This window comes from Odontesthes bonariensis, chromosome 15 (genome assembly GCF_027942865.1).
Source record: "Odontesthes bonariensis isolate fOdoBon6 chromosome 15, fOdoBon6.hap1, whole genome shotgun sequence".
NCBI classification, from domain to species: Eukaryota; Metazoa; Chordata; class Actinopteri; order Atheriniformes; family Atherinopsidae; genus Odontesthes; species Odontesthes bonariensis.
This window is the reverse complement of record NC_134520.1, coordinates 28,267,785-28,294,751: the sequence shown is the minus strand read 5'-3', so window position 1 is coordinate 28,294,751 and position 26,967 is coordinate 28,267,785. Positions and strand designations below refer to the sequence as shown.

General features: G+C 38.4%; 1 protein-coding gene across 4 annotated transcripts in view; it reads left to right on the top strand.

Annotated features, from left to right (window-relative positions):
• The window catches only part of lrp8 (low density lipoprotein receptor-related protein 8, apolipoprotein e receptor), a 153,363-nt gene that overhangs the window by 84,896 nt on the left and 41,500 nt on the right, over window positions 1–26,967 (top strand). For all 4 annotated transcript variants that reach the window (XM_075485847.1, XM_075485845.1, XM_075485846.1 and 1 more), the window contains exons 4-5: window positions 8,998–9,126; window positions 24,671–25,045. In XM_075485847.1, coding sequence (XP_075341962.1) covers window positions 8,998–9,126; window positions 24,671–25,045 — 504 coding nt within the window. The remainder of the gene's footprint in view (window positions 1–8,997; window positions 9,127–24,670; window positions 25,046–26,967) is intronic.

Below are 26,967 nucleotides of genomic sequence, written 5' to 3'. Positions count from 1 at the left end.
TATTTAGATTTTCCATATGTCCAATGTAAAAATTGCAGATTGGAAATTATTGAGAAAAAAGAATGAAACCAATTTTTCCTTATAGACTTTGATACATTTGGTACCTGCGTCTGTTCTGTACATGTCAACAAAGCTTGCAAGTCATGAAGCCACAGAGTGCTACAAACAGACCTCTCAAAAATAGATACTTGAAAGAAATTGTTACCATCGGTGAATATGCCACAATGACACTGGTTTGGAACAAAAGGAGAGAGACCACTTTCTTTTTTCTTTGAGCATGCCCTCCCTCATTAGTTTCTTCTCGTCTTTTCCTTGACTTTCATCTTTCTTTCTTCAACGGTCTTCCCTGTCTCCCTACCTCAGGGCAGCAATAATTGGAGATCAGTGTTCCAATGAAAGCCACTAATCAACACTAACCTTCATTTAAAATGTAATCTGATATTAACCACATACGCCCTCTCTGTAAATTGGATTTTACATCTGAAGGACAACACTGGGTGAAGTTGGTAATATGGCAACGTTCCAGGCAAGGTTTAGCTGGACAGCCTTGGCCTTAGCATCCAGACTCAGTCATTTACATTCAGCACCAAAGGGCTGATTATCTAAACTGAACTCAGTGTGCGAAAGGATTAAAAAGTATTTGTTGTTTCTTGTTAATACTTTACATCAAATACTGATATGGGTTGATTGATTATGCATGTTACAATATGCATCGCACAGCTATTCAAGAGTCAATTCAAAATAAATTGATCTGTTTTTTTTCATTCAGGTATAAAATTACTGTAAACCGTGCAAAGAGATTTTTTGTGTTTTTTTTTTTTTTTCAAATACAGCAATATTTTTTGCAATATAATTGTCCCTTGTTGCCTAATACATCCCATTATAATGAAATATCACGCTCCAGTTCTTGGTGTGCGATCCGGGGATGTTAAAATCAATGTGTTCACACATACATTATGTACTAATGCTTACAAGCAACCAAACAACTTCAGTCATGCATAAAAAAGTAAATGTAACCAAATTTACACTTACAGTGCATACTCATGTCAACTCATGCATACACTGATTGGTCCACTGTACATGCATGCATACACATGCACTCACTTATTCTAAGATTACTTCATGTGGAGAAATCATGTCAATGAAGTACGCTAGATAAAGCAAGCCTTTTCTTTTTGCCTTATTTAGTGGCATGAAGAAACTGTCACTGAACCTGAAGCAAGATTAACATGTCATTAGGGTGCTTCACCTTGGTTTATTTATTTTCTAACTTGATGCCCCACACAAACCCTATGGGATGAAGGGAAAAAAATCTGTCTTTGCTGAAATTGTGTGCAGAAGAATTGTGCTTTTTTATATTTAATATCCGAGCTTGTCCTTGTGTAAATACAGCATATTGGTACTGTTCGATGAAGATGTGTGTCGGCATAATACTGTTGAAGGAGGGGGAAAAAAAGTCGACTTGAAAATATATGGGAAAAGATTAAGGCACCTTTACTGTATATATTTTCATCATTATAATAACTGAAAGCACCAGTTAGGGGACATTAAATAGAAATATATCTGCACGTCTTAGCTTTCCAAAGATGCACAATTATTAATGGACATATACTTACAGACGGTAAAAATGTTAAGCCTGAACCAAGTCTTTAAAGATATCACTGTTGCCTGGAGCGAGACTAATAAGCATGATGCAGCTGATCAAACATTTGCATTTCAAGCTAAATAATTGACTTATCTATACACCTTTAGTCTGATATGATTGATTTATACTCAGTGAGCTTAAGGCTTGCTTTTTCCTTGTCCTTTTTCAAATCATCTCAGCTGTATTATGTACCACAAAGTACATAATTACCTCTGGCGATACTTTGACAGATCTTTGTTTAATCAAGATGTATTCTGGCCCCACGATGGACTGACGACCCGTCCAGGGTGTACCCTGCCTCTCGCTGGGATAGGCTCCAGCCCCTCTGTGACCCTGAGCTGGATTAAGCGGGTATAGAAAATGGATGGATGGGTGGATGGATGTACTCCAGTCTACATTTTTTTTTTTTAATTGGATTGCAGCATAACATGAGACCTGAAATATTCTGTTTTTGATTATGTGTGAATGTAAATGTTCATATTTTTTATCTTGTTCATTTGTCAAGACTATCTGATCTGATTTGTTGAGTGACAAAAAAAAAAGAGATTCTATATCCATTTGTGTGCATTCTGCTCACTGGTCACTCGAAGCACTAATTTGATCAGTTTCCAACCCAGTACGTCCTACTTTTTCCAATTTTTTTCCCCCCTATTTGTCTTTATCCCAGTTTGCCCTCATATTGATATTCACCACTGTTTGACCAAGATTCTGAACTCATTTTCCTCTCCAACTTCTCACTTGCTGTCCTAATTTCACCATTCTTCTATCTCTGTCTTCTATGAATGTCTTGACAGTTATATTCATTTTCAATGAATCCATGCCAACCGGGGTAACTCTGGGCTGTTATAAAGCCATGAGATTGAGACTTACTACAGTAATGTGGCATAAACTTAATTGTGTGGAGAGAAAAAAAAAAAAGGGTTGAAATTTTATATGGCCTTTTATAAAAACAGACTGAGCAACTAGGAAGGCCAAGTATATATTCGTGTAGTCATGCATTGATTCAAAGAGTGCCTTGGCATTGTTTTTACAGTCCATAGTAGCCAAACGATAAAAGTTTATTGTTCTCAAGCAGGCACTCTCAAATTTATGGCGTAACCTCATGGCTGAGATTTCAGTTTAATTATGCTATTTCACAGACGATCAGCTCTTATGGATCCCCTGTAAGTCTGACCTAATTGATGATCTGTCAGAGTAATGTAAGAAAAAAGTGCATTTTCTCCCACTTCATACATTCTTATTCATATTGTTGGACCCATTATGAGCCGTTATTTCATGCCTCTGTAAAGTTTATGTTGTATCTTATTAAGTTTGCAGAAATTAAGACCCTGATCCTGATTAAGATCCTGTTAAAGCTGCAGTCTGCAAGATTTGTTGTTGTCATACGTAAAGTCCTACTTTTTGACATTTTAAGAGTTTACATGATCTATCAGAACGCTTGAAGTTGAAAACGGTGACCTCCGTAGTCGCAAAATGCAAGAAATGCTTATTTTTTAACCGAAAAATAAAAAGTTATTCAACTTCCTGTCCCGCCCCTTCAAAACACATGAGAACTCATGCACGTAGACGTGCACGCCAGATGCGCCTACACGACTCCTCATTCATCAACTCACCTGTCATTTGCGATCATGGAAGACACAGTAAGTAGACTAGCCCGTAATGAAGTTCAATAGTCCAGATAAATAAGCGTGGGGACGAGCCTACCTTGTATCGCGCGTGCACAGTCGGTGATTGACAGGCAACAGAGCCCAGCTCGTAACCTGATTGGTTACCTTTTACCGGTCCGGTCTGCAATTTTGTAAACAAACCTGCTGGCTTTGGAGGGACCTAGCGGGACATATAGGGGACCTAGAGAACTCTTTTTTTTTTTGTATTGGGGTATTTAATGTACTACTTTCAGAATCCCCGGACAGTTCCAGGCATTATGCTTGAAAAAGAGTTGCAGACTGCAGCTTTAAAGAAAATATGTAAATTATATTTTACATGAGAAAGAAAAACATTTCATTTAAAAATAAATAAATAGTCTAATGTAAGGAACACATTTTGCTTGCAGAGCTTATTGATGCTCATAGAATTGCTGTGTATTTAGGGAATTCATAATGTCCCGGTGATGCAGCGAAACATGTTTTTTTGGTGTTTGCATAAAAAGACGTTGAAGCAGGGAGCCTCATCAATCAGGGCTGTGCTGTGTGAAGTGCAGGAGAAATCATTGTACCTTTAAATATTTCAAATTCATGCAACTGTAGTGCTTAGTGCCGATGCAGCGTAAATCATCCATAAGCATTCATTCATTCCCATTCATCATGCGCCATATTATCTCATACCAACTTGTGTGGGTTTTGATGCTGTTTCTCACTGTGACAGACAGTGACTGAAGTTAACCATTACCTGGCCTCATACGTACCTCATCATATATAAATTATCGTAGCATTAGCCTCCAGGGCTTTCAGCCTTCTTAATCAATCACCAGAGAGGCTGGCAGGCAGTTGGATAGTAGACGTGGGGCTGTGCAACAATGCTCCAACCGCTCCCTCCACGTGAAAGTAGTTAAGAAAGTAGTTAATCAAAAGTTCATTAGCATACATTGCCTTGTTCTGTCTGCCCTGATACCATGCTCATAATAGACAATTCGCCCAGCAATGTGAGGGGAATAAGGAGTCTGCAACACTTGTGATTCAAGAGTGGAATTAAAAGCCTGCATCAAAACCTTTTGAATTCCACTTCTCATTTTACAAAATACAAAGAACATATTTTGTGTTTACACACAAATTGGGCATGCACTAATATTCACACATATTTATGTTAATTAAAGATATTTGGATCTTCATATGAAATATTTTGAGGTACACCCATATTTTAGGGTTGAATTTATTCACAGTGCTCAATTAGCTTCTCCCAGTTTCCAGTCTTTATAAGTAGATACCAGTGCTGTTAAGAACATTCAGCTTCAAATGCTGCCTCAGTAGCATTAGGCAGGGCTGTTAATGGGTCTTAATGTAATACAAACAACAGCTTTTACCGTGTGCATTCAGGGTTTTAATGGCAGTCTCCAACCAAGAGAGCTTTTTTTGCATTCCAACTAAAAGATAACCACAAACTTGAAACAACGGCAAAACAGATATAGGAATAGGCTGAAGAGTAAAAAAAATAAATAAATAAATAAAAATGTCACTGCAGTAAATCTGTTAAGGTTTACATTATTCAGCTGCATATGTCCCAGAAATAAAAGTTATGGGAAAAAGTCTGACCTGGTCAATTGCTTTTGTTAAGTTTTTTTTTTTTTTTTTTTTGTGCATTAATGTATCCTGGAAATATTGACTGACTGCTCACAGCTTATGTTGACCTTGTTTCCCTCTTATTCAATAATTCATACACCTATCTTGGAGCTGCTGTTTTTAACTAACACCTCTTACTGCTCACCACCAAGCAGCTCCACCAGAGCTCAGCTCGTATCAGTTCTTCTGCTGTTATTTGCTTTAAGACTTGGCAGTAAGCAACCTAGCTGGCTACTAACAGCCCAGTGTTTGTCTCTGTGCCTCAGGAGAGGCAAAGCTCTTAAAATACTCATTTAGTACAAAGTATTCTGAATTGTGAGTTCAGTTAAATGATCATGGCTGGCAGCGAAGAGAACAATATATAGCTATAACTCATTTTGTGTGTGTGCTACCTGTAAACAGAAAGTATGATTGTGTTCATAAAAAACAACCCTATTTGTGCAGCTATACAATTTTCCCTGTAATAATCTATCCTGTTTTGGTTTTGCAAAAATGCTTTTAGTGGACTTTTCTGATGAGAGGGAATGTGGAAAACTTACAACTCTCTTGACTGGCTGTAAAATCACCTCCTCAGTCACAACCGTGTCTCCATCTTCCTGTCAAACCTGCCCCACATGCTTCTGCTGCAGGATACAGATTTCAGTGGAAGCTTTTAGTAAGAGAGGACATTTACTGGTCTGGTAAAAGTATTTTATTGTAACGTCAACATCACCGTCTTAACTGGCAAAGGAAAAAAAACTAAACATGCTTGATTAAAAGAAAAAAAAACATTTGTTTTGCTTTTGAATACACAGTAATCAGTATGCATAAATTGCACTTTTTCAAGATATGTTTGTGATCTAGAGTTATAGAAGTTTAAATTTTTCTTTAAACATTTTTACGTAGATTTGTCAGAAGGTTACCCATTGTTCCCATTGACAGTGTGTTTAGCCATCTCTCACTCATCTCATTTCTCTGAGGACTATAACACACACACACACACACACACAACTGGAGTTACGTTCAGAGTGTCAATCACAGCCTCCCTAGAGACAAGACTGTAAGCTGCAACAACATGAAAGGATGGTAATTAAACTTTATCCTAACAGGCTGCATACGACCAGACTTTCTGAGAGAAGTTGGAAAATTAATTATTTTTGACTGGATTTTTTAGGGTGACTAAGAGTGTTGCAAATGGATAAAGTCAAACAATTGCATACATTTTTGTCCCAGAGTTGTTGCCTGTGTGTGAGATTTTACAGTCGGTAAAACTCTCTTTAATAGAAATATCAGATGTGCCCACTATTGAAGCCCCACAGAACCCTAATTGAAAATGGACTGGGTGGTGTGCTGCCATCCATGTAGTTTGTAGCCAGAACCGATAAATACCCAAGACTTCTCCAGCAGCTTTTATAGACTGCATTGCTATGGGTAGAGGTGCTATTGTGTTGTATCAAAGGCTCACGACCAGAGACCAGCTGAACAGACATTTTAATAGTTAGAGATAATTGCTTAAACATGCAATAATGGGAAATTTGAATTGTCCTTTTTATTTAGTGACATTATTACCCTTGAGAAGAAAATCATCTAATTTATTTAGTCATAATCAATGTCAGTGGAGCTCTCTGTTCCCACTCATCTGAATTCAGTCATTTGATGGGCAGCTCATCCATGACTCTGCCTTCCAGACTCCCGGAGCCTGAAATGGTCAGTCAGACAAATTACATCCTTTTATCTCGACTGTCAGTCAGAGACTCAGCGAAGCCCCTTGGGGGATGTTTTTGTATCAGGGTAAAAGAGACTAAGGAAGTCTCACACAATACAATATGTGTTTGACTGCTGTTCCACACGAACACATTACTTAAGATGAAGAATGGATTTATACACTTACAGCGATTTATTTTGTTAATGCTCTGGTAAATAAAAAAAAAAAAAAAAAACAATTGACCAGCAAACATGGGCCTGTTTTATGTGATTCACAGAGCTACACTTTTATGATAAATTGCATAATGAAGCTCCTTCAGCTTGCCAGTTTTGTTCTGTTTAAAATAAGCAAAGGGAAATTGAGTGTATGCTTCAGTATTTATTTTTTTTTTTTACCCTGAGTGCTCTTTCTGTCTCGCTGTAAATTTGATCAATGTAGATGTCAATGCAGAAGTGTTAAGTGACAAAAATTTTCCCAAGTCGTTTTGGTGACATGAGCTAAAGCAAATCCATCTTATTAGTGTGTACCAGTGTGCTGGTATTCCTCCAGGGAGATTGCATGTTTAAGTAGATGTAAGACTTCAAAGATGGATGATTTATTTTTTTCTATAATAATGTTTGAAGTACCACATTCCATTCCACCATCTTCTTTTAAATTCGCTATTTCAAAAATGCTCAAAAAGTGCCAAGATGGAGAAGGAAAAATTCAAGGCCCTGAAGCTTCAAAACTAGTACAGCAGCAACCACTCCATGGCTTGCCCACTGCCTGAATCTATATCCATATTCATACCATCGCATTGGGCAGAACGGCTGCATTTTGTGCGCCAAGTATATGGACACACTGCCACACACGCTGACTGTAAACACAGGGCATTCAGTCCCATCAGACTGTGTTGATCAGATTCTCGCTTATTTGTTCTCTGAACAAAGATTTTCAGAAACATTGTATTCTTTTAAAAGACAAGGAAAACCCTATTTCCAAAGATGCTCGCACAAGAGCCTCAAGTTCAGTAAGAGCAAGAGAGCTGGAGGAGGGGCAAGTGGTCACCCAAAAGATTAACACCATCAAAAGACAAAAAAGAGAAAGATCCCCAGTAGAACTTAGCAACCAAGACCTCACAGTAGGGAAAACTCCAAGGCTGAAACTCCTAGGCTCCCTCCACGAGGGAAGCATTTATGTGGCAGTAAGTTATACAGTACTGTTAAAAACAAAAATGAGAAGAAAGAATTATGAGACGAATAAAGGAGAATAAAAATGGAATGGAAATCCCAGAGGTTCTATTGATCTGTGGCTGCAGCACACACAAACAGGCTTGTTGCCAGGAAGCACGCTGGTGGTCAGATATTTATAATTGATGGATCTGAGTTTGACACTGCACCGTAATGTGATCTGGGGCTAGAGTCGCTTTGGTGTTAGGGTGTGTGTGTGTGTGTGTGTGCGTGTGTGTGTGTGAGTGAGAAAGAAAGAAACGGTGCAGGATGAGGGTATATACAAGTTTCCCAAGAAGAAGGGACAGAGATTTGCTGCGGTGACTAAATTTGATGTACTAGAATGCTTTAGTTTTCATCCCTGGACCAACTCCCTTGGGTTACACGTAGGGGAACAATAGCCTATACGCACAAACACTGATCATCTGTGAAGGTGTATCTGTGAGATGACAGATTTTCCCATATTATTGAATAAAAAAAAACCTACTATAAAATTTGTAAATAAACAAATTTACACATATGGTTTGCGCTTGTACTGATCGTTGTTATTACTGATGAATCCGCTCATTTGGCTCAAAAGGATGTGCATGACACCAAATCTGCGTCAAGTGGTTCACCTTGCACTTTGAGAGGAAAATTGTAAAATGGTCGGTTCCGTCGGTTTAGGAAATTTGAACATAATTAGGTTATTGAATATGAACTTTTTTGGAAATTTATCAATTCTTTACATGTTCTACTCTGTAAATAAACCAATTTATAAAACATTATTACATTGACCATAAGCTGTCTTACTATATACATGGCTACATTTATACACAATGTAATGCTTTTGTTTTTCCTTGTCTTTTTATCATGTTTTATAGTTTTTTTAGCTTGTGTGTATTTCCCTGTCGGTTTAGCCAGACAGCCTTTACTTGTTCCACTGTCGCTGTGTGTCTCGTTAAATTGCAGGCCTTTGAGGAGGAATCGATTTGAGCAACAAGATAACTAAGTTATCAAACTGTTTCATTGACTGGCTGTCCCTTCTCTCTCCATCTTTACCTCCTCACCCATTTCTTATCCCATTTCACTTTCCCTGTCCTTGTCTCTAATCTCTCTTTGCTCAACTTTTCTCTCAACCTTCCCCTTCCCTGTCATACGCCCTCTGTATTCTTTCTCCCCTTTTCTGTCTCTCAAAAAAAAAAGGTCGACAGACTTGTCCACCAGAGAAGTTTGATTGTGGAGGAGCTGCCAGCAAATGCGTTTCGTTGTCGTGGCGATGCGACGGAGAGAGAGACTGCGAGAACGGGGCAGATGAGGAACAGTGTGCTGCTGGTAAGTCTGTGATGGGAAGTGAACATTGTGAATGGAGTGGAAACTGAAATGACTTAAAATGTCAGTGGTGCTCCAGTGAGGCTGACACGTAAACTCCCCATGTACTCTTGGATAGCTCCCCGTAGCTCTCTGCAGGCCTGAAGTCCATTTATCAGTGAGGAAGAAACTGCAGGTGCAGTCGATAAATCCTGAACAAGTGCTGCCTGCCCACGTTTTAACAGGGCAGACACAACAGACCGGCTAAAACGCATAAGTGATGGCAAATTGAACGCCTAAATCCCTGGTTGTATATCTGCAGCAATAAACAAGCCCATACTTTACATAGATCAGCCACAACATTGAACCACTGACAGGTAAAAGGAGCAACACTGCTCATCTTGTTACGATGCACTGTTCTGCAGGGAAAGCCTGCATGCTGGCCTTCTCATGGATGTAACTTTGACAGTTCCCACCTGCTTAAACATTTTTGCAAATCAGTCACACCCCTCATTTAGCAACAGCATTTCCTTACTGTCACAGCCACCTCCAGGAGCTCAGCCACTGTCCAACAAACTCAATCCACAAAGACCCCACCAAACAACCCACCGAGCCCAAAGGATCGATTGCTACCAGACACCCAAGTGCATCATTAGATGTTTGGTGCAAAAATGGGGACCCACTCATTCATTATTAGTCACATTGTTATGGCAAACTGGTGGAGCATTAGTTATTTTGTTTTGGCACATTCTGAATCTCAAGTGAGAGAAAAATGCTTTCCAGTTTGTTACTGTTTAGTTCTGGTAACTTACACATTCAGCAGGACAGTTAAGCTAAGTTTGTAATTCCAGTTGAGACATTGTTCCAGGTGAAGCTCACACTTGTGAGTATTCATAGCTTGTGACATTAGTTCCATTACAGTTTGAGATAAGTACACATTAAGGCCCTAAAACAACTATGCACTGTATCTATTCTGAAATTCATTTGCACTTATTTCCCTGAAGTTATTTAAATTGTGTTTGGAAATTGAAGTTAAAAAATTAAAATCCTGTAATTTTTTTCTCTATTGTCAAAAAGAAATGACTGAAGCTTTTAAGGCTTTGAAAGAAAGATGTAAAGAAAATCTACTGTGTTTGCACAGAGCTTTGTTTACACGTCATCCCAAAGTGTACCCATGTACTGTTTTATTTCAACGTCATGGCCGTCAAAATGTAAAATATCTTTCCCACAGCAACCTCCTTGTTCTTGGCTGTTGCTGAATTATTTGGGATGGTAAAAGCAGGTAACTTTGCAAACTCACAGTTTATGGAAGAGATCTCCTATTGATCTCCGATCTATCAAGTTGACATTAAATGTTTGCTTTGTCACATCAGGAAAATGCAGTAGTGCTTATAAAGTGTTCTGGAATAAAAGTTAAAGCGCACGCTGCTTTGCCAAGTCCATCATGCACATCTTATAGAAGATGTGCATGATGGACTTCTCATGCAGCATGTGGTGCATCCCAAGTGCACAGACAGATAAACAGTCCGTTATTGTGCAAATTAGTAGTTAGGGTTTGCCAGTCGTAGTTACCCTGTCATCCACTTTGAAATCGTGATGTAGCCACACTAAAATGAAGTGTAAATTCTTACACTTATTAAATTCACACCAGTACATGTATGCATGTATTGCACATAAAAACAGCTTTTAAGAAGCTTCCTTGAAAATGTATGAAATGTTGCTTTCAGCTGTCTGCAGACATGCTCTTATGTTGCTTATTCTGCAAAGCCTTCTCATACATACACTCTTGTCACACCCCCAAGCCCTCATCATCACATCTAGTATTGAAACTGTAAAAGGCTCTTTGAATTTAATCAATGTAAACATCTGGCCTACACCTTTATTGATTTTAAGCCTGAAACAAACACATGCACACACAGCATTTTTCTCCAAAGTATATAAATTGGATTTAAAATGTACTGCTACACAGCTTTTGTTCTGTATTTTGAATTTCCGCAAACGTCTGTATTTGGCACAAATATGACTTTCAGACTTTAAAAGTCATGAAATGCTCGTGGAGTAACAGTGAATAGATTTTTGCAAATGTGTTTCATTTAGCATTAGGCCATCTATCAAGGGAGAGTCCTCATAAAAGCTGAACAAGACTGGTGATGTGTGTTTGTGTTTGATGAATCTTTCACTGTTTAAAAGATATTGTAACCTTCCTGTAGGCAATTTTTGATTAATTTTAACCCCCACTGTCTTTTTACCAGTAAAGCAGTAACAACAATATGCAAGAAAGGTTTACGTGGGATGCCAAAATGTATTAGTCAAACTCTGTTCCTATAAATAACTGACAGAGTAAAAGATTACCTTACTCCTGAAAGGCATAAAGGAAAAGATGCAACCTTTCTGGAATAGTTTAAGTTTGATCATTTTATTTATCATCATCTCTTTTGGTTTGAAAGTAATGAAAATTGGAAAAAGGCCAGAAGTAAAATTGTGAATGAGCACCCTTTGGTTGGTAATAAGGAACACTCTCTGTGGTTAATATAAAAGCTGCTAAATGTTTTAAGATTCTTTCAGTTTTTGGAGTAGATTTTGCCCCATCTACTCCTAAAGCATTTGTAGTTTGACATTCTTGCTCACAGTGCTGTACTTTATTGTTGAAATTGAAGTTTGTTTGTTTAGGATCTTTATGACAGTGATGTTTGCCTCCAGGGTTAGTTTTAGACATTTAATTTTCACTCACAACAGCACATTCACCGACATATTGCATGATTCTTCTACACTGTTAAAAAATACATTTTTACTACTCAAATTATTCTTTTTCCACACAGAGATCCTGGGATTTGAAGCATCACAAATTTCATAGGGAGGTTCTGTTTCCTCTTATCATTTCTTTCACATTAAAGACAGATATAGTTAACTCGTCCCTGCAATTATTCAAATCCCTTTGAGGGGTGAAAACACATGCAGCACTTTCATGCTATCACCTCTCTGGTGATAGCATGAAAGACTGTGCTGGTATTAATGAGCAGAGCGCAATTGCAGAACTTTCTCTGTTTCTCATGAGCTTTTTGTGTCTGAAAAGAGTGAAAGAAAGAGTTGGATCAAAAGGGAAACTTTGCACGGTATGAGGAGCACACTTATACAGCACACCTATACAGCATTTATTCACTGAAAGTTTGACAGAACAAAGTGTGTCAGGTGAAGGAAAAAAGAGGAGCTGTGCTGTGACGGTTGATTTTACAATGATAAAAAAAAAAAAACTGGAGGAAAGAAGGTCACATTGAAAAGCATATGTTATCTCAAACTGTTAAATCCCTTTCATGACCAACCGCACCATCTTTACATTAAAATCAACAGATGAACTAAGTGTTGACCATACAAAGCTCAAGGTTGAGAGCATGTGTCCAAAAAGAGTCCCGCTTGGGGAAATGAGAGTATAATGAGCAGAGTTGGAACACAGCAGCAGGTGCCTGTCGCAGTGCAGAGCTTTCTTTCAGGAGTGTTTGCACAGATAGTTGGGGAGACTGCATTTCATCCATGTCTGTCTTGTATTTTGCTCATAATAAAAAAAAACGTGATGGAAATTAGCAAAAAAGAAAAAGTGGTAATATTTTAGGTTTTTATGCAGGTTTAAAGGTTTTGTTTGAGGAAATGTGTGCTGATGCATTTTATTTACAGAAAAACAGTTTTTTATAGTTTGCAACATCAAAACTGTGACACTTTCATGTACAAACTATTGGACAAATAAATTCGGCTCAAGGATTCTCTTGAAAAATGTTTTCCTAATAGTGGCTTCATGCCATCTTTTCTTTACCTGCTCACACAGTGAACCAAAGCCACTCATTTTGATAAAGGGCTATTGGATTCTCTGTTAGCTTGCTAATCACCCCACTCAGATCTAAGTAATTTAATTAACATGAGCCCATAAACAACATCAGCATCAGCAGCATCCCTGTAGAATCTCAGTTGGGTCACTTAAGGTGTTTCTGCAAACAAACACTGAGAAAAATTGATTATTTTCAGAACTTTCTGTGCAAAAAGCACAAGGCATTTTGTCTTATGAAATTTAAAAAAAATACTTTAATTTATCCCAGAGGGTGAATACGTACCTAATGTCAGACTAAACACTTGTTTGTTATGCTTAAGAGAGTTTTTCATTAAAGCAGAGAGCCTGGCCAGTCATGTGTTGACTATAAACACAAAGACTGGGATAAGAAGCTCAATAGCATGGTTTCCACTGGGATGCTGAACAACCACAAACAAAGTTTGTTCTCAATAGCTTTAATGTCACTGCAGAAATGGATACGCAAATTAGCATTCAGCCATAATTTTGTCTCCTGGATATCTTGCAGTTTGAAATTGTGATTAATACATTAACACGTAACTGCAATATCCTCCAACTGACATTTAGTACAAATAATGAGGACTATTTCTTGTGCATGTCAGGCCTGTCATATATCAGACTATAATGAAACGGTCAGCTCGAGGAGTCAACAATCTGAGCAACTTTGATAAGGGCCATGTTGTTATTGCACACACAGATGACTGAGGAGTTCCAACTCTGAAATAACAATCATTGCAGCGTGAGTGCCTTCTGGCAGTGGTTTAAGGAGGCACAAACCTCAAATCTGCGAGTGAGAGTTGGGTTGATGTGCGGGAACTTAAAGGGATTCGCTGCTAACATTTTGTTGCCTAACAACACCTTCAAAAGCTCCACGCCTCAGGGGTCCAATCTGTGTTGGCAGCATGCGATGACCAACAATGTATAAAAAAAAAGGTTGTCATAATGTTTTGGTACATCAGAGTGCACGCCTTCTAATAAAGTCGAACTGTGCTTCCACAATAATCGGAAAACACCGTATCTATGGTAACTCTGCTTTTTGAACTTCTCATATATCTATTTGACCCAACTTGGGGATTTTAAGTTGGCCACAGAATCTTAGATTACTAGTGTTCTAAATGAAAATGAATAGAAACTTTCAAATTTTACAACCAGATTTCATATAAACTGATACTTCATGTTTCATTCATTAGTTCCTTTGGTAATAAGGATTTTGTTCGAAAAAAAAAAAACTGGAGGTGGTCTCCTGACTGTTAATTGACCAACATCCATTCAATGGATTATTCTAGCAATTACAATTTTAAATAGGTAATCAGTAATCTGGACCTGCTTAGCCTACATCTTTAGTGTAACCTTCCCCTATTGGTGATTGTGTTTAACTTTGGGTCGAAGCTTTCTATCCATCCATCCCCAGACCCACTGCTGGACAGCTAATAGATGAAGCAGTGAGATAGGCCACAGCTCTTTCACCTTGCACTGAAGGACAATTTAACTCTATTCCAGCACAGACCAGCACATAGCAAGCTGTTATCCATATACATGCAGTCAAAAACATATACACTCTCTACAGGAACACACTTAACCTGAATCCCACATATGTACAGATGGAGGCTAGAAAATTCAAACTAATGTCATGCACAGACACCTGATTCACACATAGGTACACTTGACCTCACAGCTCTTCTCTACGAGTCACTGACTTTAATGTTTCTGCAACGAGGAATCCTATCAGACTCTGGTCTAACATGTCAGGCACTGAGCCATGAGGTACATGTGAGCACACACATCTCACCCACACACACATGCGTTTGTCTGCAGACCTCAGTTCACCAGGTGTGCTTACAGAAATGCAAGCTGAAGATCACAGGGTAGCTCCTAACGGCCAGAAGTAGAATACAACATGTACTTCACAGCACTGTGGAAAATGTTTCATTTAACAGAGCAGAAGAAAAGTGAACTCCCTCTCCAAACTGACAAGAGCAGAAAGCACCTGAAGGCATTATGGTGGTTGGGAGGATTAAAGGATAAGACCGTTTTTTTGACATTGGGCCCTTGATTTCACATTATAACATGATGTTCTACTCACCCCTGCATGTTGTTGAACATTTGGAGCTGTTCCGAAGATATTCGAGAGGCGTCTGGCTGCTCTCTTGAGATATTCGGCCATGAAACGGTTTCCTATGGGCAAGCTTATACAGGCACAAACTATGCTGTTTATAATTTATTAATTACTGTACATTAGCACCGATAACGTGGAGGTGCGTCGCTTACTTAAAAAAATCCGGGTTACTGTAATTTTGATTTTTTTGTTGTAAAGTGGGTGTTACTGACGTCATCGTCGTGCTACTACCACAGACAGCCCACAGACCTGCTGCCTATTTATTCATTCGGCTAAAATTCAAAATTAGTAACCCGGATTTTTTTAAGTAAGCGACGCACCTCCACGTTATCAGTGCTAGTGTAGAGTAATTAATAAATTATAAACAGCATAGTTTGTGCCTGTATAAACTTGCCCATAGGAAACCGTTTCATGGCCGAATATCTCAAGAGAGCAGCCAGACGCCTCGCGAATATCTTCGGAACAGCTCCAAATGACCAACAACAAGCAGGGGTGAGTAGAACATCATGTTATAATGTGAAATCAAGGGCCCAATGTCAAAAAAACGGTCTTATCCTTTAATGGGCCATATAGCAGACAAGCAATATGTTAATTTATTATATTGGATATCAGCATGTATGTCTTCTTTCTGAGAAAGCAGCATCACTAAAAACCAAAACCTTACAATACCTTATTCTACCAGATACATGATGGCAATTGCAAACTATATCATCTACTGTATGTTCATGAAGACTGTTGTTGAGGGAAAAAATAAAAGGGCAAAAAGAAGTTTTTTAACATTTTCAACTCCTGAATATGATCAAACATGACCATATTATGTGGATATTAAGTGCCCAAATAATATACATCCATTTTCGTACAAACGTTTTAGATGTGAAATTACATGGTGACACCTCCCTTTTGTGGCACCAATAAACAAAACTTCAGGGTGCTGATTTATTTATTTATTTTTAAATACATGCATGTAATACTGAAATGGCTGGGGAAGTACTGCAAATAGAAAAAAAAAGAGACACAAATAATGCTAAAATCTCACATAAGTTTCTTACACTCCACATCCCACACAGCATTTAAGACTAATACTGAGTCAGTGTCTCCAGGCCAAGTAGCTAATGTAGCATTTGCTCGTTGCATTGTCTCAGCAACATTACCGATGGATTCATTAAAACAGTAAATCACCATAGGATGAATGCTGCCAGAGGCGTTGGCTTTCCTGTATCATCAGCAACTAGATGGTTGTGTATTGCCCAGGTTTAGAAATGTTAAGCTGCCATTAAGCCTGGGTCTAAACACTGAAAAGTAGTGGTGAAAAAAGAGGAGAGGCATTTTTTGGGGCAACACAGTGTACTGAAGTGTTTATGCTTGTGTCTTTACGTCTTTACGGAGTTCTCACAAAGAGTTCATGTGTATTATGCTGGCTCAAGACTTTTAAAACATTAGGAAGAGTGGCAGTATTTACATACAAAAACCCTGAGTGTGCAGCTCTTCAGCTTACTTTTTCTGACCAAAAAGCAGAATAAATTCACTTTCAGCTTGGTCAAATGGGGTTAAACTGACACAGAGCTGAGACTCCATGTGTTGGGTAATAATGCGGAAACACCATCTCACATTTCAGCCATCTGCTTTGGTAGAAAGATGTTTAAAAAGCAAATGTGGTACAAGATAGTGCTGACAATGTTTCTTTGGATTAGCCTGAAAGTGAAGATTCCCTCATGTTTGTGACTGCACAACAAACTGCTGTATGAGTCATTGCTAATACTGAGTTTTCTAAATTTATAGTAGTCAATACTACTTTTGCTTTGAGCTTTCTTAATCCCTTCTCTTTTTGTGAAATTTTCCTAAAATGACAATCCATGATATACCAGTACTGATAGCACAGTATAGCGCTTACCAAGTAGGCCTATGTTGCATGTACATGTACTTGTACGCAGCCCTTGTGTATGAAGCAGAGTCGTATCAGAAACAGCTGACAACATGCCAGCGGACCTTCTGTCTTTTAGAAGGTTAAATCTTGTAATCTCGGCAGTGAACAGTGAACAGCATTTCTAGTCAGTGGTGTTCCCAAAATAATTTTGACAAAAATCTAGCTATGCTCCTTCGTCATTAAATGTTTGTCTGTTCTTTGGAGGAACGAGGTATATAATCTCAGATAAACCTAATAAAAAAGGACACAAATGGATTGAAAAATCGAAAACTATTCATTCACTATCCACTTTACTGAGCCCCGACCCTTGTCCAAGTCTTTAGCCATTGAGTGCCTTCAGGCACCTTTAATAATATGAACATTGGACCTGTGAATCTTTGCTTTCTTCTTGATTTGATTTGACTTGATTACCATTCACCTGTTAATGGTCTGATGCTTCTAAAAATGCATCTTGGTTTCCTTTTATAATGATATACCAGGAGATAAGACTTCTTTGAGATTAAATACATAATCTGCCTTGTTTATTTGTACTGTTCTCAAACAATATAACTTTCCCTTTTTTGGGATTAATAAAGTACTCAATTCAGTTGAAATTACTATGTCTGCACATTGCTACATGTTTGTTAATAAATATAAGCAATGAGATCAGTCTGAATTCACTTCTTCTTTAGTTCTTTAAAAAATTAGACAAGTGTCTTAGAAACTCCTTTTTCAAAGTGCCAGTGTTTTGACTGACCCACCTCAGTACAATAGATACTATATGTTACATAAAAGACAATCTTTACTCATCGAAGCCTTACTTGGCCTTTAATTTGACTGTACAGCTATTTCTGTAATCACACCATGGATCCAAGAACTTCAACAGCTGGCAAAACCTTGGGTTTTCTATATCCAAATATGTTCATAGATCATTATCTCTTAAAAATGCCTCAGATTAGGGGATTCTGCTCCCGGAGCACAAAGCTGACGGCACCATGCTAATTTTTGTCTGACTAATTCTACAGTGACTGTGTTCAATGAGGGTGCGTTCATTTGGTTAGGTTCCTCATATGACTGTAGTTGTATTATTAATCCATTTTATGAAGCAGATTTTACAAGCTGTAGATGTTGTAACTCACGCTTTCCAGTTTCATCAAAGTGAGTCCAAATGTCGTCCAAATTCACTCCATCACCCAATGTGTGATGTGATGTTGTAATATTGCTATAATTTTGTGTCAAGTCAAAGTTTTGATTATTTTCTGTCACTGCATCAATGCAAAATTGTTCATGTTCAATCCAAGACATCTCTAAGGATAGAGAAATTTACACACCTTGCCAGTAAACACTGAAATGATCACAGGGAAGTGCTGGCAAAACACTCCCAACTTTTTACCGCTATCTGAGCTTCCAATTGAGACCCTTTGTTTACCTGTACCTCGTTAGACTGTCTTAGCTCAGAGTAAAAACATGTCAAACTAAGTGTGAAAAGCTATTGAAAATAAAGCCCCGATAGAGTGTGACAGCAGAGGCAGGGGAATTCAAGTGAAATGGCAGCCTTTATGAGGAGAAAAATTGAACCAAATTCACTGAGAGACCAAAACTCTCTTTGTTCCGTGATTGGTAAACACTGGGGAAGCATTTGTTAACCACCTTCATGATGAGTGGAGACTGGGTATTGTGCACACATACACTAAACATACAAACACACACACATACAGCCCAACAGGGACAGTACACTTTGCAGAACAGGATATTTCAACAACTGAATCACTATGCCATCTGACAGCAGCTTGGAACTGAATATTACCTGCCTTACAAGCAGTTCCTGTGGACTGACTGTGTATATGTGCATGCAAGTGGTGTGTGATGACTGTCGTTGTGACTCACTATATACTTGTAGGTGGAGCGTAATTTGTACTGTGGGCATCATTAGTCAAAAGATCTCATATTTCAAGACGAAATGTACAAAGTGACATGGCCTTTATGGCGTCGTCATGGCTCCTTGCAGCCTTAAATCTTATCAGTTTCGTTACCCCTTTCCACACATAAACTGAACGTGTCTATCTGCACGCCTGTAGGGAATATAATTACATTTCCTCCCATAATCAACGAATGATAAATTTATGTTAAAAAAGTGTACCGTAATTCCATGTGATTACTGCATCTCAAAAATGTATAAATGACCACGCTTTCTACAATGGATGCTGCAAAAACTGCCACATTCGTGCCTGTGCAATAAGGCTCGATGGAATGTTCTCAAACTGCTTTGTAAAAAAACAAATTAGATTTCTGTAACATTCATTTTATTCAACAAATGTGTAGCAAATTATTTTTTACAAATTTGTGGCTTGTAGCTTTATTAGAAAGTAGTTACCAGCTAATTGATTTATTCATTTCAGAGGTGACTCAGTGAAATTTAAAAGGCTTAAGAAAATTTGTCCAGTCTTAATGCATAAAAACATTCCATCAAACTTCCATATATTTGTTGTAGTTGTTGAAAAAAAAAATCAATATTAAGTTGCTAAACTAAACGACGCTTAATGTGGTTTGTTACATGGAAATATCTGGAAAATCCTGTGTAGGAATCTTTTAGAAAAGGGGTTATTTTAGGGTAGGGGTGGCCAACCGGTCAGATACTAAGAGCCGCATTTTTTACTGTGTTACCACAAAGAGCATTTTTGAAAAATGACCGAATTCTCTCCGTTCCATCTGTCTGTTCTTGACTCGCTCTCGTCTCGGTCACATCAACGCTGATATTAAACTTATGAAGTGTTTGGAAAGCTTCTTCCCAGTGAGGAGACAGAAGAAGAGGCTGTGACCACTAAGAAAAAGAAAGCTGCATTTTGAAGGCATGTTTAAGCGTTACCATAGCGACCAGAGAGCGTTAGGAGGCAGAGAGGATGTTACGTTAGGAGGACGCTGCTAATAAAGTTACATACAAGTACACAGTAGATTCAAGTTTATTATTATATTTACTAAATACCACAGAGTCTATGTTAGTTGTATTATTTTATTTTGTAGTATTTATCCGCCACACCTGAAAGGCCGGTCTGTGAAAACATTGTCTGAAATCAAACCAATACATGGAGCAAAAAAGGTTGGAGACCGCTGCCGTATTGAACTCAAACGAAGCGGGAAAAAAAAAAAAAAAAATTGATATGAACGTAAGAGCCGCATGAAACCAGACAAAGAGCTGCATGCGGCTCGGGAGCCGCAGGTTGGCCACCCCTGTTTTAGGGGGTAATGTAGAAACTTTGCATGCCTTTAATCTTTTCAAAGAAGATTATTAATAATTTATGATTTTGATTATTGATTTTGATTTGTTTATTAATGATTATAATAATGAATAATTCAGTTAAAAATCACATTATGTGATAGGGCTTCGACACGGTTGTTCTTGAGCTGTAAGCTGTTTATAGGACAAGAAAGCAGCCAAATGAAGACCCATCCTCTCTGATTCTTATGTTCTGTTGCATGCCCAAAAGGCTGGTGCTAAGTTGTGTTTTCACCTTGGTCAGTTTTCACATAAGCAGGTTCACTTTCCACGTAATACTTGAGAGAGCGTGTATGAATGTGTGCCTGGAAATGGATGGCACTGCGGGTGAAAGAGGAATGAGTAATGTTCTTAAAGCCTTTGGTGAAAACAGTCTGCTTGAACTGAAGTGCAACTGCCTCTGGGTGCCCAGGGAGCCTGTTTGTGTGCCGACGCTCTATTACATTACACCTACGCACACAGTGAGAGCAGTCAAAGGATTATAAATGAAGGAGAGTGTAATGGGAAGAAAACTCTGAGACAACAGGCTCGAATTTTATGTATTCACTTCTCCCAGTCAAAGTGTGGGTAAAGCAAGATAAAAGAGGCAAAACTACACCATAACCACTTTTTTTTTCTGTTTGGGTGAACTCTTTGTCTTCCTTGATCTCTTATCAAATAATAGAACCAAAGTTCAATTTATTGTTCAGGAAGCTAGATAAAATAAACTGCAGTGTATATGTCTCGATGCCAAGAGAGAATAGATGTACAGATTTACAATCTAAAGTAGGGAGTTTGCATCACATATGAGCTTTCTTATAAATTAGTGTGAAGACCTGCAATCTTATTGACTTCCTTTCTTCACAACATAACGCACACATACCGCATAGTCCACATGTACTGTATCCCTTTCCTCCACCCCTCTCTGTCCCGCTATAGAACACCAGCTAACATATCCCTGGTGGGTATCGATTCAGCAACAGCTTGTCTCATGTGACATAGCTGCACAGGTTGGTGTAAAGATCAACAGGTCCCCAGAGCCTGCTGAAGCCACTCTGACTATTCACTCAGCCTGTCTCTGTTTGTGTTACCCCTTTATGTCCTGGTCAACCGAGTGCTGAAGATGTCTCAGGAGCAACTTCTGAAACTTTTAAAAGAATAAACAAAATGGCTCCAGGTAAGAAAGTAAAGAAAGACGAGGAAGGTGTTTGTAGAGGATGAAAAAAAAAAGAAACATACCGTGAATTCATTTTTAGGGTCAGACAATCAAACGATTTTAGATGCTGCAATGTTTTATGAAAGTGTAACAAAATAAACACTGAAAACATAGTACTACATTTCAAGATTTACTGGAGAATGTAAAGAAAACAAGGATAATATTGCAAATTGTTCATGATTTTTTTTTTTTTAATGGCTGTGTTTAAAGTTGTTTGGGATCTTGAACTGTACCGAGACACAAAGCAAATATTTTTTTGTGCATTATTGAGGAACATAAGATAAGACTGTGACTGACATGAAGTTACGTAAACCTTTTTGACAGGGGTACTCCTAATGGAAAAAGACCACCTGAAAATAGGTATTTTGTCCATTCAGGTTTCAAGCATCACTCTTTATATCCACTCTCTTGTGAAAGCAGTCTTGGCCAAATGTCGATATGGCAAATGACATCGAGGCTTAAAAAAGGCAGTTCACAAACAACTGGGTCATGTCACAAAAGCTACACCCATGCTTTATTTGCAGTCTATCCAGATCTAGTGGAGCAGATTAACAAATAATGCATGAGGTGAGCCCATATCTGAGGCCTTGTACTGTATCTGAAAATTTAACTTTCGCCTTTCTAACTGCCAGCTGACGTGAATAAAGTCAATCCATCTTAATTGTACTTTAGAATGCTAGTCACACTGGCACTATTGCAGTTTTTTTTCCATTGCTCTAATAATCAAATAGCATGGCTGACTGTGATGCAGTTAAGCTGCACTTAGTGTAGCATTAGCACGCATAGATGAAAATACGATATAGAGGCAAAGGCTGCTGTGACCGGAAAAGAAATAGGAGCCAAAGGATGAGCATAAAGACTTGCACAATACTACACATGAGAAACATTCTGCTTTCTTTTTCTTCACATTTATTTAATTATTTTTAGGAAACTCTTTCATTGTTTACAGAGGGTTCAATTCACTTCAATCGAGCCAAATATATATTTTATTTAGAATAATTTGCAACATTAATGGGTTGGCATTGGGAAAATGAACCAAAAAAAAAAAAGTCTGTTTGTATAAAGTTTGTAGAAATGGTAATCAGCCTTTATCGAGATGGATCATTTCCATTCACCTTCTACACACACAAGCACACCCCTTCTTCTTAAATAAGAAAACACATATTTTATTAAGTTACACAGCCTGATCTTTTAAAATTGATTTTGTATCTATCTGGGAAAATTGATTAAAGTTGATTGGTGCTGAGGCAAAATGCATTTTTCAACTCTGTTTTGTTGAATCTTCACCTTAAAAGAAAAATTATACCTAAACAGTATTTATGAAAAGGAGGCCATCCTTCTTGAAACCACTCTGTCTACCTAACATAAAATAATGATATTTTACCTACACAAACATCCTGGAGCATATAAACAGAGCTTGCAGCGGCTCTGTCCCTAAACGGCGCATTTACACATTAACATAAATTAAAGGGTCATAAACTTTCTTAAGAGGCCTCCGCTAAATGTAATGAAGAACCTCTCTTCCTAGATTCATGTTTTATTCAACAGTTGGATATGCTTAATTAGGAGCCATAATTAACATTAGCTGTCCTCCAACTACAGAAGTGGGTGGAGGGAGGGAAGAAGAGGAGAACAGAGGTGGAGGGAGGTAGAGGTGAGGATTACTGATGGTGGAAAGCTTTAAATTTAAAAAATGAAGGATTGTGTGTTTGTTGTTGGCTCAGTATGTACTTTCTTCCAAGTAAACTTTGAACTTTTAATATCTTAATATGTGAGCATGCATTCGCTTTTCACCAATGTAGTGAAGGCAAGAGGTTCTCTGTAAAACATGGATTTGTAGTTCATGTAGTTCAGCACCGGTTTTTAGTGTCCAAACACCATAATAGGAATGTTTTGATTAAATATGCTGCCAAAGAACTGCGATTTATTACTCCTGTGCTTCACCTGACTTTTTAGGTCTTTGCTAGGATAAAAATTCAACACAAGTATTTAGGTATTTAAGTAGCTCTGACATCAAAGTATTAGTTTTGATATCTACTAACGTATTCATTGTGTGACCTTTAAATCTACTTTTATGCGTGAACTCAGATAGCGCAGATCTTTCTCCAGATGTCAGATTAACTATTTAATATTCATCACTACATCTCTAAATGATAGATCAAAAGATGATGTCTGCAGGTTATTATAACAGCAAGACTCCCCGAACGCCCCATAGACGGTCAAACCACACGGGGCAGGAAATCAATTATCATCAAAAATCCTATGAAATATTTAACAGCTTTATTAACCACTTTATTTTTCCCTGCAATAATGGACAGAGGCTAAAACAGGTCAGACAGATGAAATGCACTGGAAAGAATATATAAGCTCCCTTTACCCTCTATGTCAAATTAAAAGAGAACAAAGTGCAGGAGCTACAGAAGGTTGGAAAGAAGTAAGAAAGCACTCTTCTTCTCAGACAGATTAAATTGTACATGAAAGAGACAGAGATGGCTTGTGCACGAAACAGTGGCAGCTGTGGTTACATGTCTAAATCAATAGTGGCTGTTGTTTTTTTTTAGATCGTGGCCACCAGCTCCCAAATGTGATCCTTCTGTGTACCAGCAGTCTTCAGCTCATAGACATTATGGAGATAAATGAATCAGCAAAGACATAAAGAGAAACTTTCAGAGATAGTCAGCAGCAGAGGGAGTAGAGAGCTTTCTGTAGAAAGAAAGATAAGTGAAGATAAGTTTCTGTACTTCTGCTTAAAATGTTAGCGCAGCTTCGGAAATTGTGATAAACAGTGGATATCAAGTGTTTATATCTGTAAGGCTGGCAAACACTGCAAATACACTTTCTGAATGTCAATGTTGCACGAGCTGGTAAAGTTTCCATAGATGATCAGATTTTTTCTGGGGGAAAATTATGTGTAACTGCAGCTCGCTTTTCTCATGTCGAGGAGAGTTCCAAACCTTTTATTTTTCTTTATATTCCCTGCTGCTATTTGCCATGATTCAAATACAAATCAAGAATTGCTGGTGTATAAATTAAACGAAACATGCCACTCACATTTTACATCTTTGTTCTCGTGTATGCTTCAGGTAACTGCTGACGTGAGTCTCTTAAATGAAAGCTTTTTCCTGGATGTTCAGCAATAAGAGTGATAATTATATTCTGGGTTATTATTTGTATTGTATACACATTATTTCATATCTAAAAAAAACCTTTTGCACTCTCATCCTCCTGTTCTATCCCTCTTGCAGATGCCAAGGCCTGCCCCTCCAAGGATTTTCAGTGCCGTAACGGAAAGTGTGTGGCACCAATCTTTGTTTGTGATGGCGATGACGACTGTGGGGACGCCAGTGATGAGGAGAAATGCTCTGCTCCAACCTGCGGACAGCACGAGTTCCGCTGCAATGACTCTGAGTGCATCCCTGCCCTGTGGAGCTGTGACGGTGACCCAGACTGTAAGGACAAGTCAGACGAGTCCATGGAGCGCTGCAGCCGCAGAACAGAGCCCCAGAAACCTCGCTGCCCAGTTGGCGAGTTCCAGTGTGGGAGCGGAGAGTGTGTGCACATGAACTGGAAGTGTGACGGCGACGCAGATTGCAAAGATAAATCGGATGAAGCAAACTGCCGTAAGTCAAATCTGGATTTGTTTCTGCGTTGAACTGATGAGTGCATTGATTAATTAGTGTGTTCAGGTGCCTCGAACTCAATAGAATGACAAAAGGATATCAGTGTTGTCATTTTAATTACTATCAAACAAACCTCCCAGTCCAAATTTACTCTGCTAACAAGAATTGTCTGTGGTGCCACAGAATGATATAGCATTTCCCCAGTGCCATAGAACACCAGTGTTGGTCGGAGCGATTAAACGAAACCATGAAAGAGTCGTACCACAGATGTATTTCTTCATTAAAACAGACAGAGTATGAAGGTTATTTTGCTCTATTGTCAGTACACATACTGAGGAATGTACACAAGTTTTATAAACTGAGGATTACATTTGTGTTGAGCTTATTTGTAATGATAGAACATGCCATCCAACTGTAATGGTTCATTTAATTAATGCACGTTTATCTGTTCTGTGAACAGCCTCTTTGTCAGGAGAGTAAATTCTTTGTTAGCTGGTGATGTAATTATAAAAAAAATAATACTTTTAATGACACCTTCACCTTACCTTTAATGTTACCTTTGCTGAATCTGATTAATGTATACCGACAATCATGTAGGTTGTGTTGTGGAACGATGTGTATTTGTGTGGTTTCCCACCACCAGAAGGCCATACTTCAGAGACTCACCTGCTGTTTATTATGAACAAAGACTATGTGACAAATGTGCCACCAAATGACTCAAGGAAGATCAATGCTAACAGTGTCATGATGATCCGTGAGTGTGTTGCTATGCAACCGTGTGATATGCGCGAGCAGAAGGAGAACCTCTGAGTGCATTTTTGACCGTATGTGTTTTGTGAGCGTGTGTGTGCATGCGTGTGTGGGAAGTGAGGGTCCTTCATCAAGCAAGACCCCCATCTGGTCTCTTCACACTCCCACACACCACTCAATGAGATGACAGCAACCTCACATGTAAGACATGATACGAGCACAGCCACAGACTGATATACGCTTTCACTAAACTGAGCCAGATTCAAGCGTCGAGGTGTATACGCTGCATTGCTGCAGAATTAAGAATAATCATGATAGAAGATAATCTAAATTATACTTTTGATATCTCTGATAATCTTGCCACTGAAACTACAGAAAAGCTCCATTGTTGTTGTCATGAGGTCAAAATCAAATGTTCCATTTTTGATCGCACAAAGGCTACAGAGTTGTATTTAAAGGAGAAGTTTTTTTTAATTTTTTTTAAATGTGGACCTTACTTTTGGCGTAAAATATGTTCATCCACTCACCAAACTGTTATCGTAAAAAACTTTTCCTTTAAAGCTGCAGCTGGACGAGCGTGTCATGCAGCCAGTGAGCACGCTGTGATCTGTTGTCATGAGAGCCAAAATGAAAATGATTTCCTCAGTTTTGCACATGCAAAGCACACACCGTGCAGCTGTTGTGAAAGCTTCCTACAGTCACACATTTGAAGATCATCATGCAAAGGCAAGTGTTGAACCTGAAATAAGGACACAGTGAAACACGATTGGTTCTGTACTTAAAGCCTTGTTCACTCAGCACCGGCTGGAAGTTTGTATCTTTCTGGGAATGTACTGACTATTGTCTGATGACTTTGCAGGGGCAGCCATTTTTTTTGGTCCTTCAGGTGTCATCCGGGGACATTTGTGCGATAAGAATACAGATAGATTTCAAAAAGATAATAAAAGCCTAAAAGGCAATAGCTCATGGTTTTGAGCATTTTGGTTTACCCCAATGTTTTTCACCTCTATTTTTTGTCCACATGGACTGTCTTTCCTGCTGCTCAAACATAATTGGTTACTATTCTAACTATGAATGGAAAATAGAAATATTCCAATTCTGCATATTCATATACCAATATGTCGAACATCTCTTTAGAGATGAATATTTAGACAGTTATCTATTGATATCTT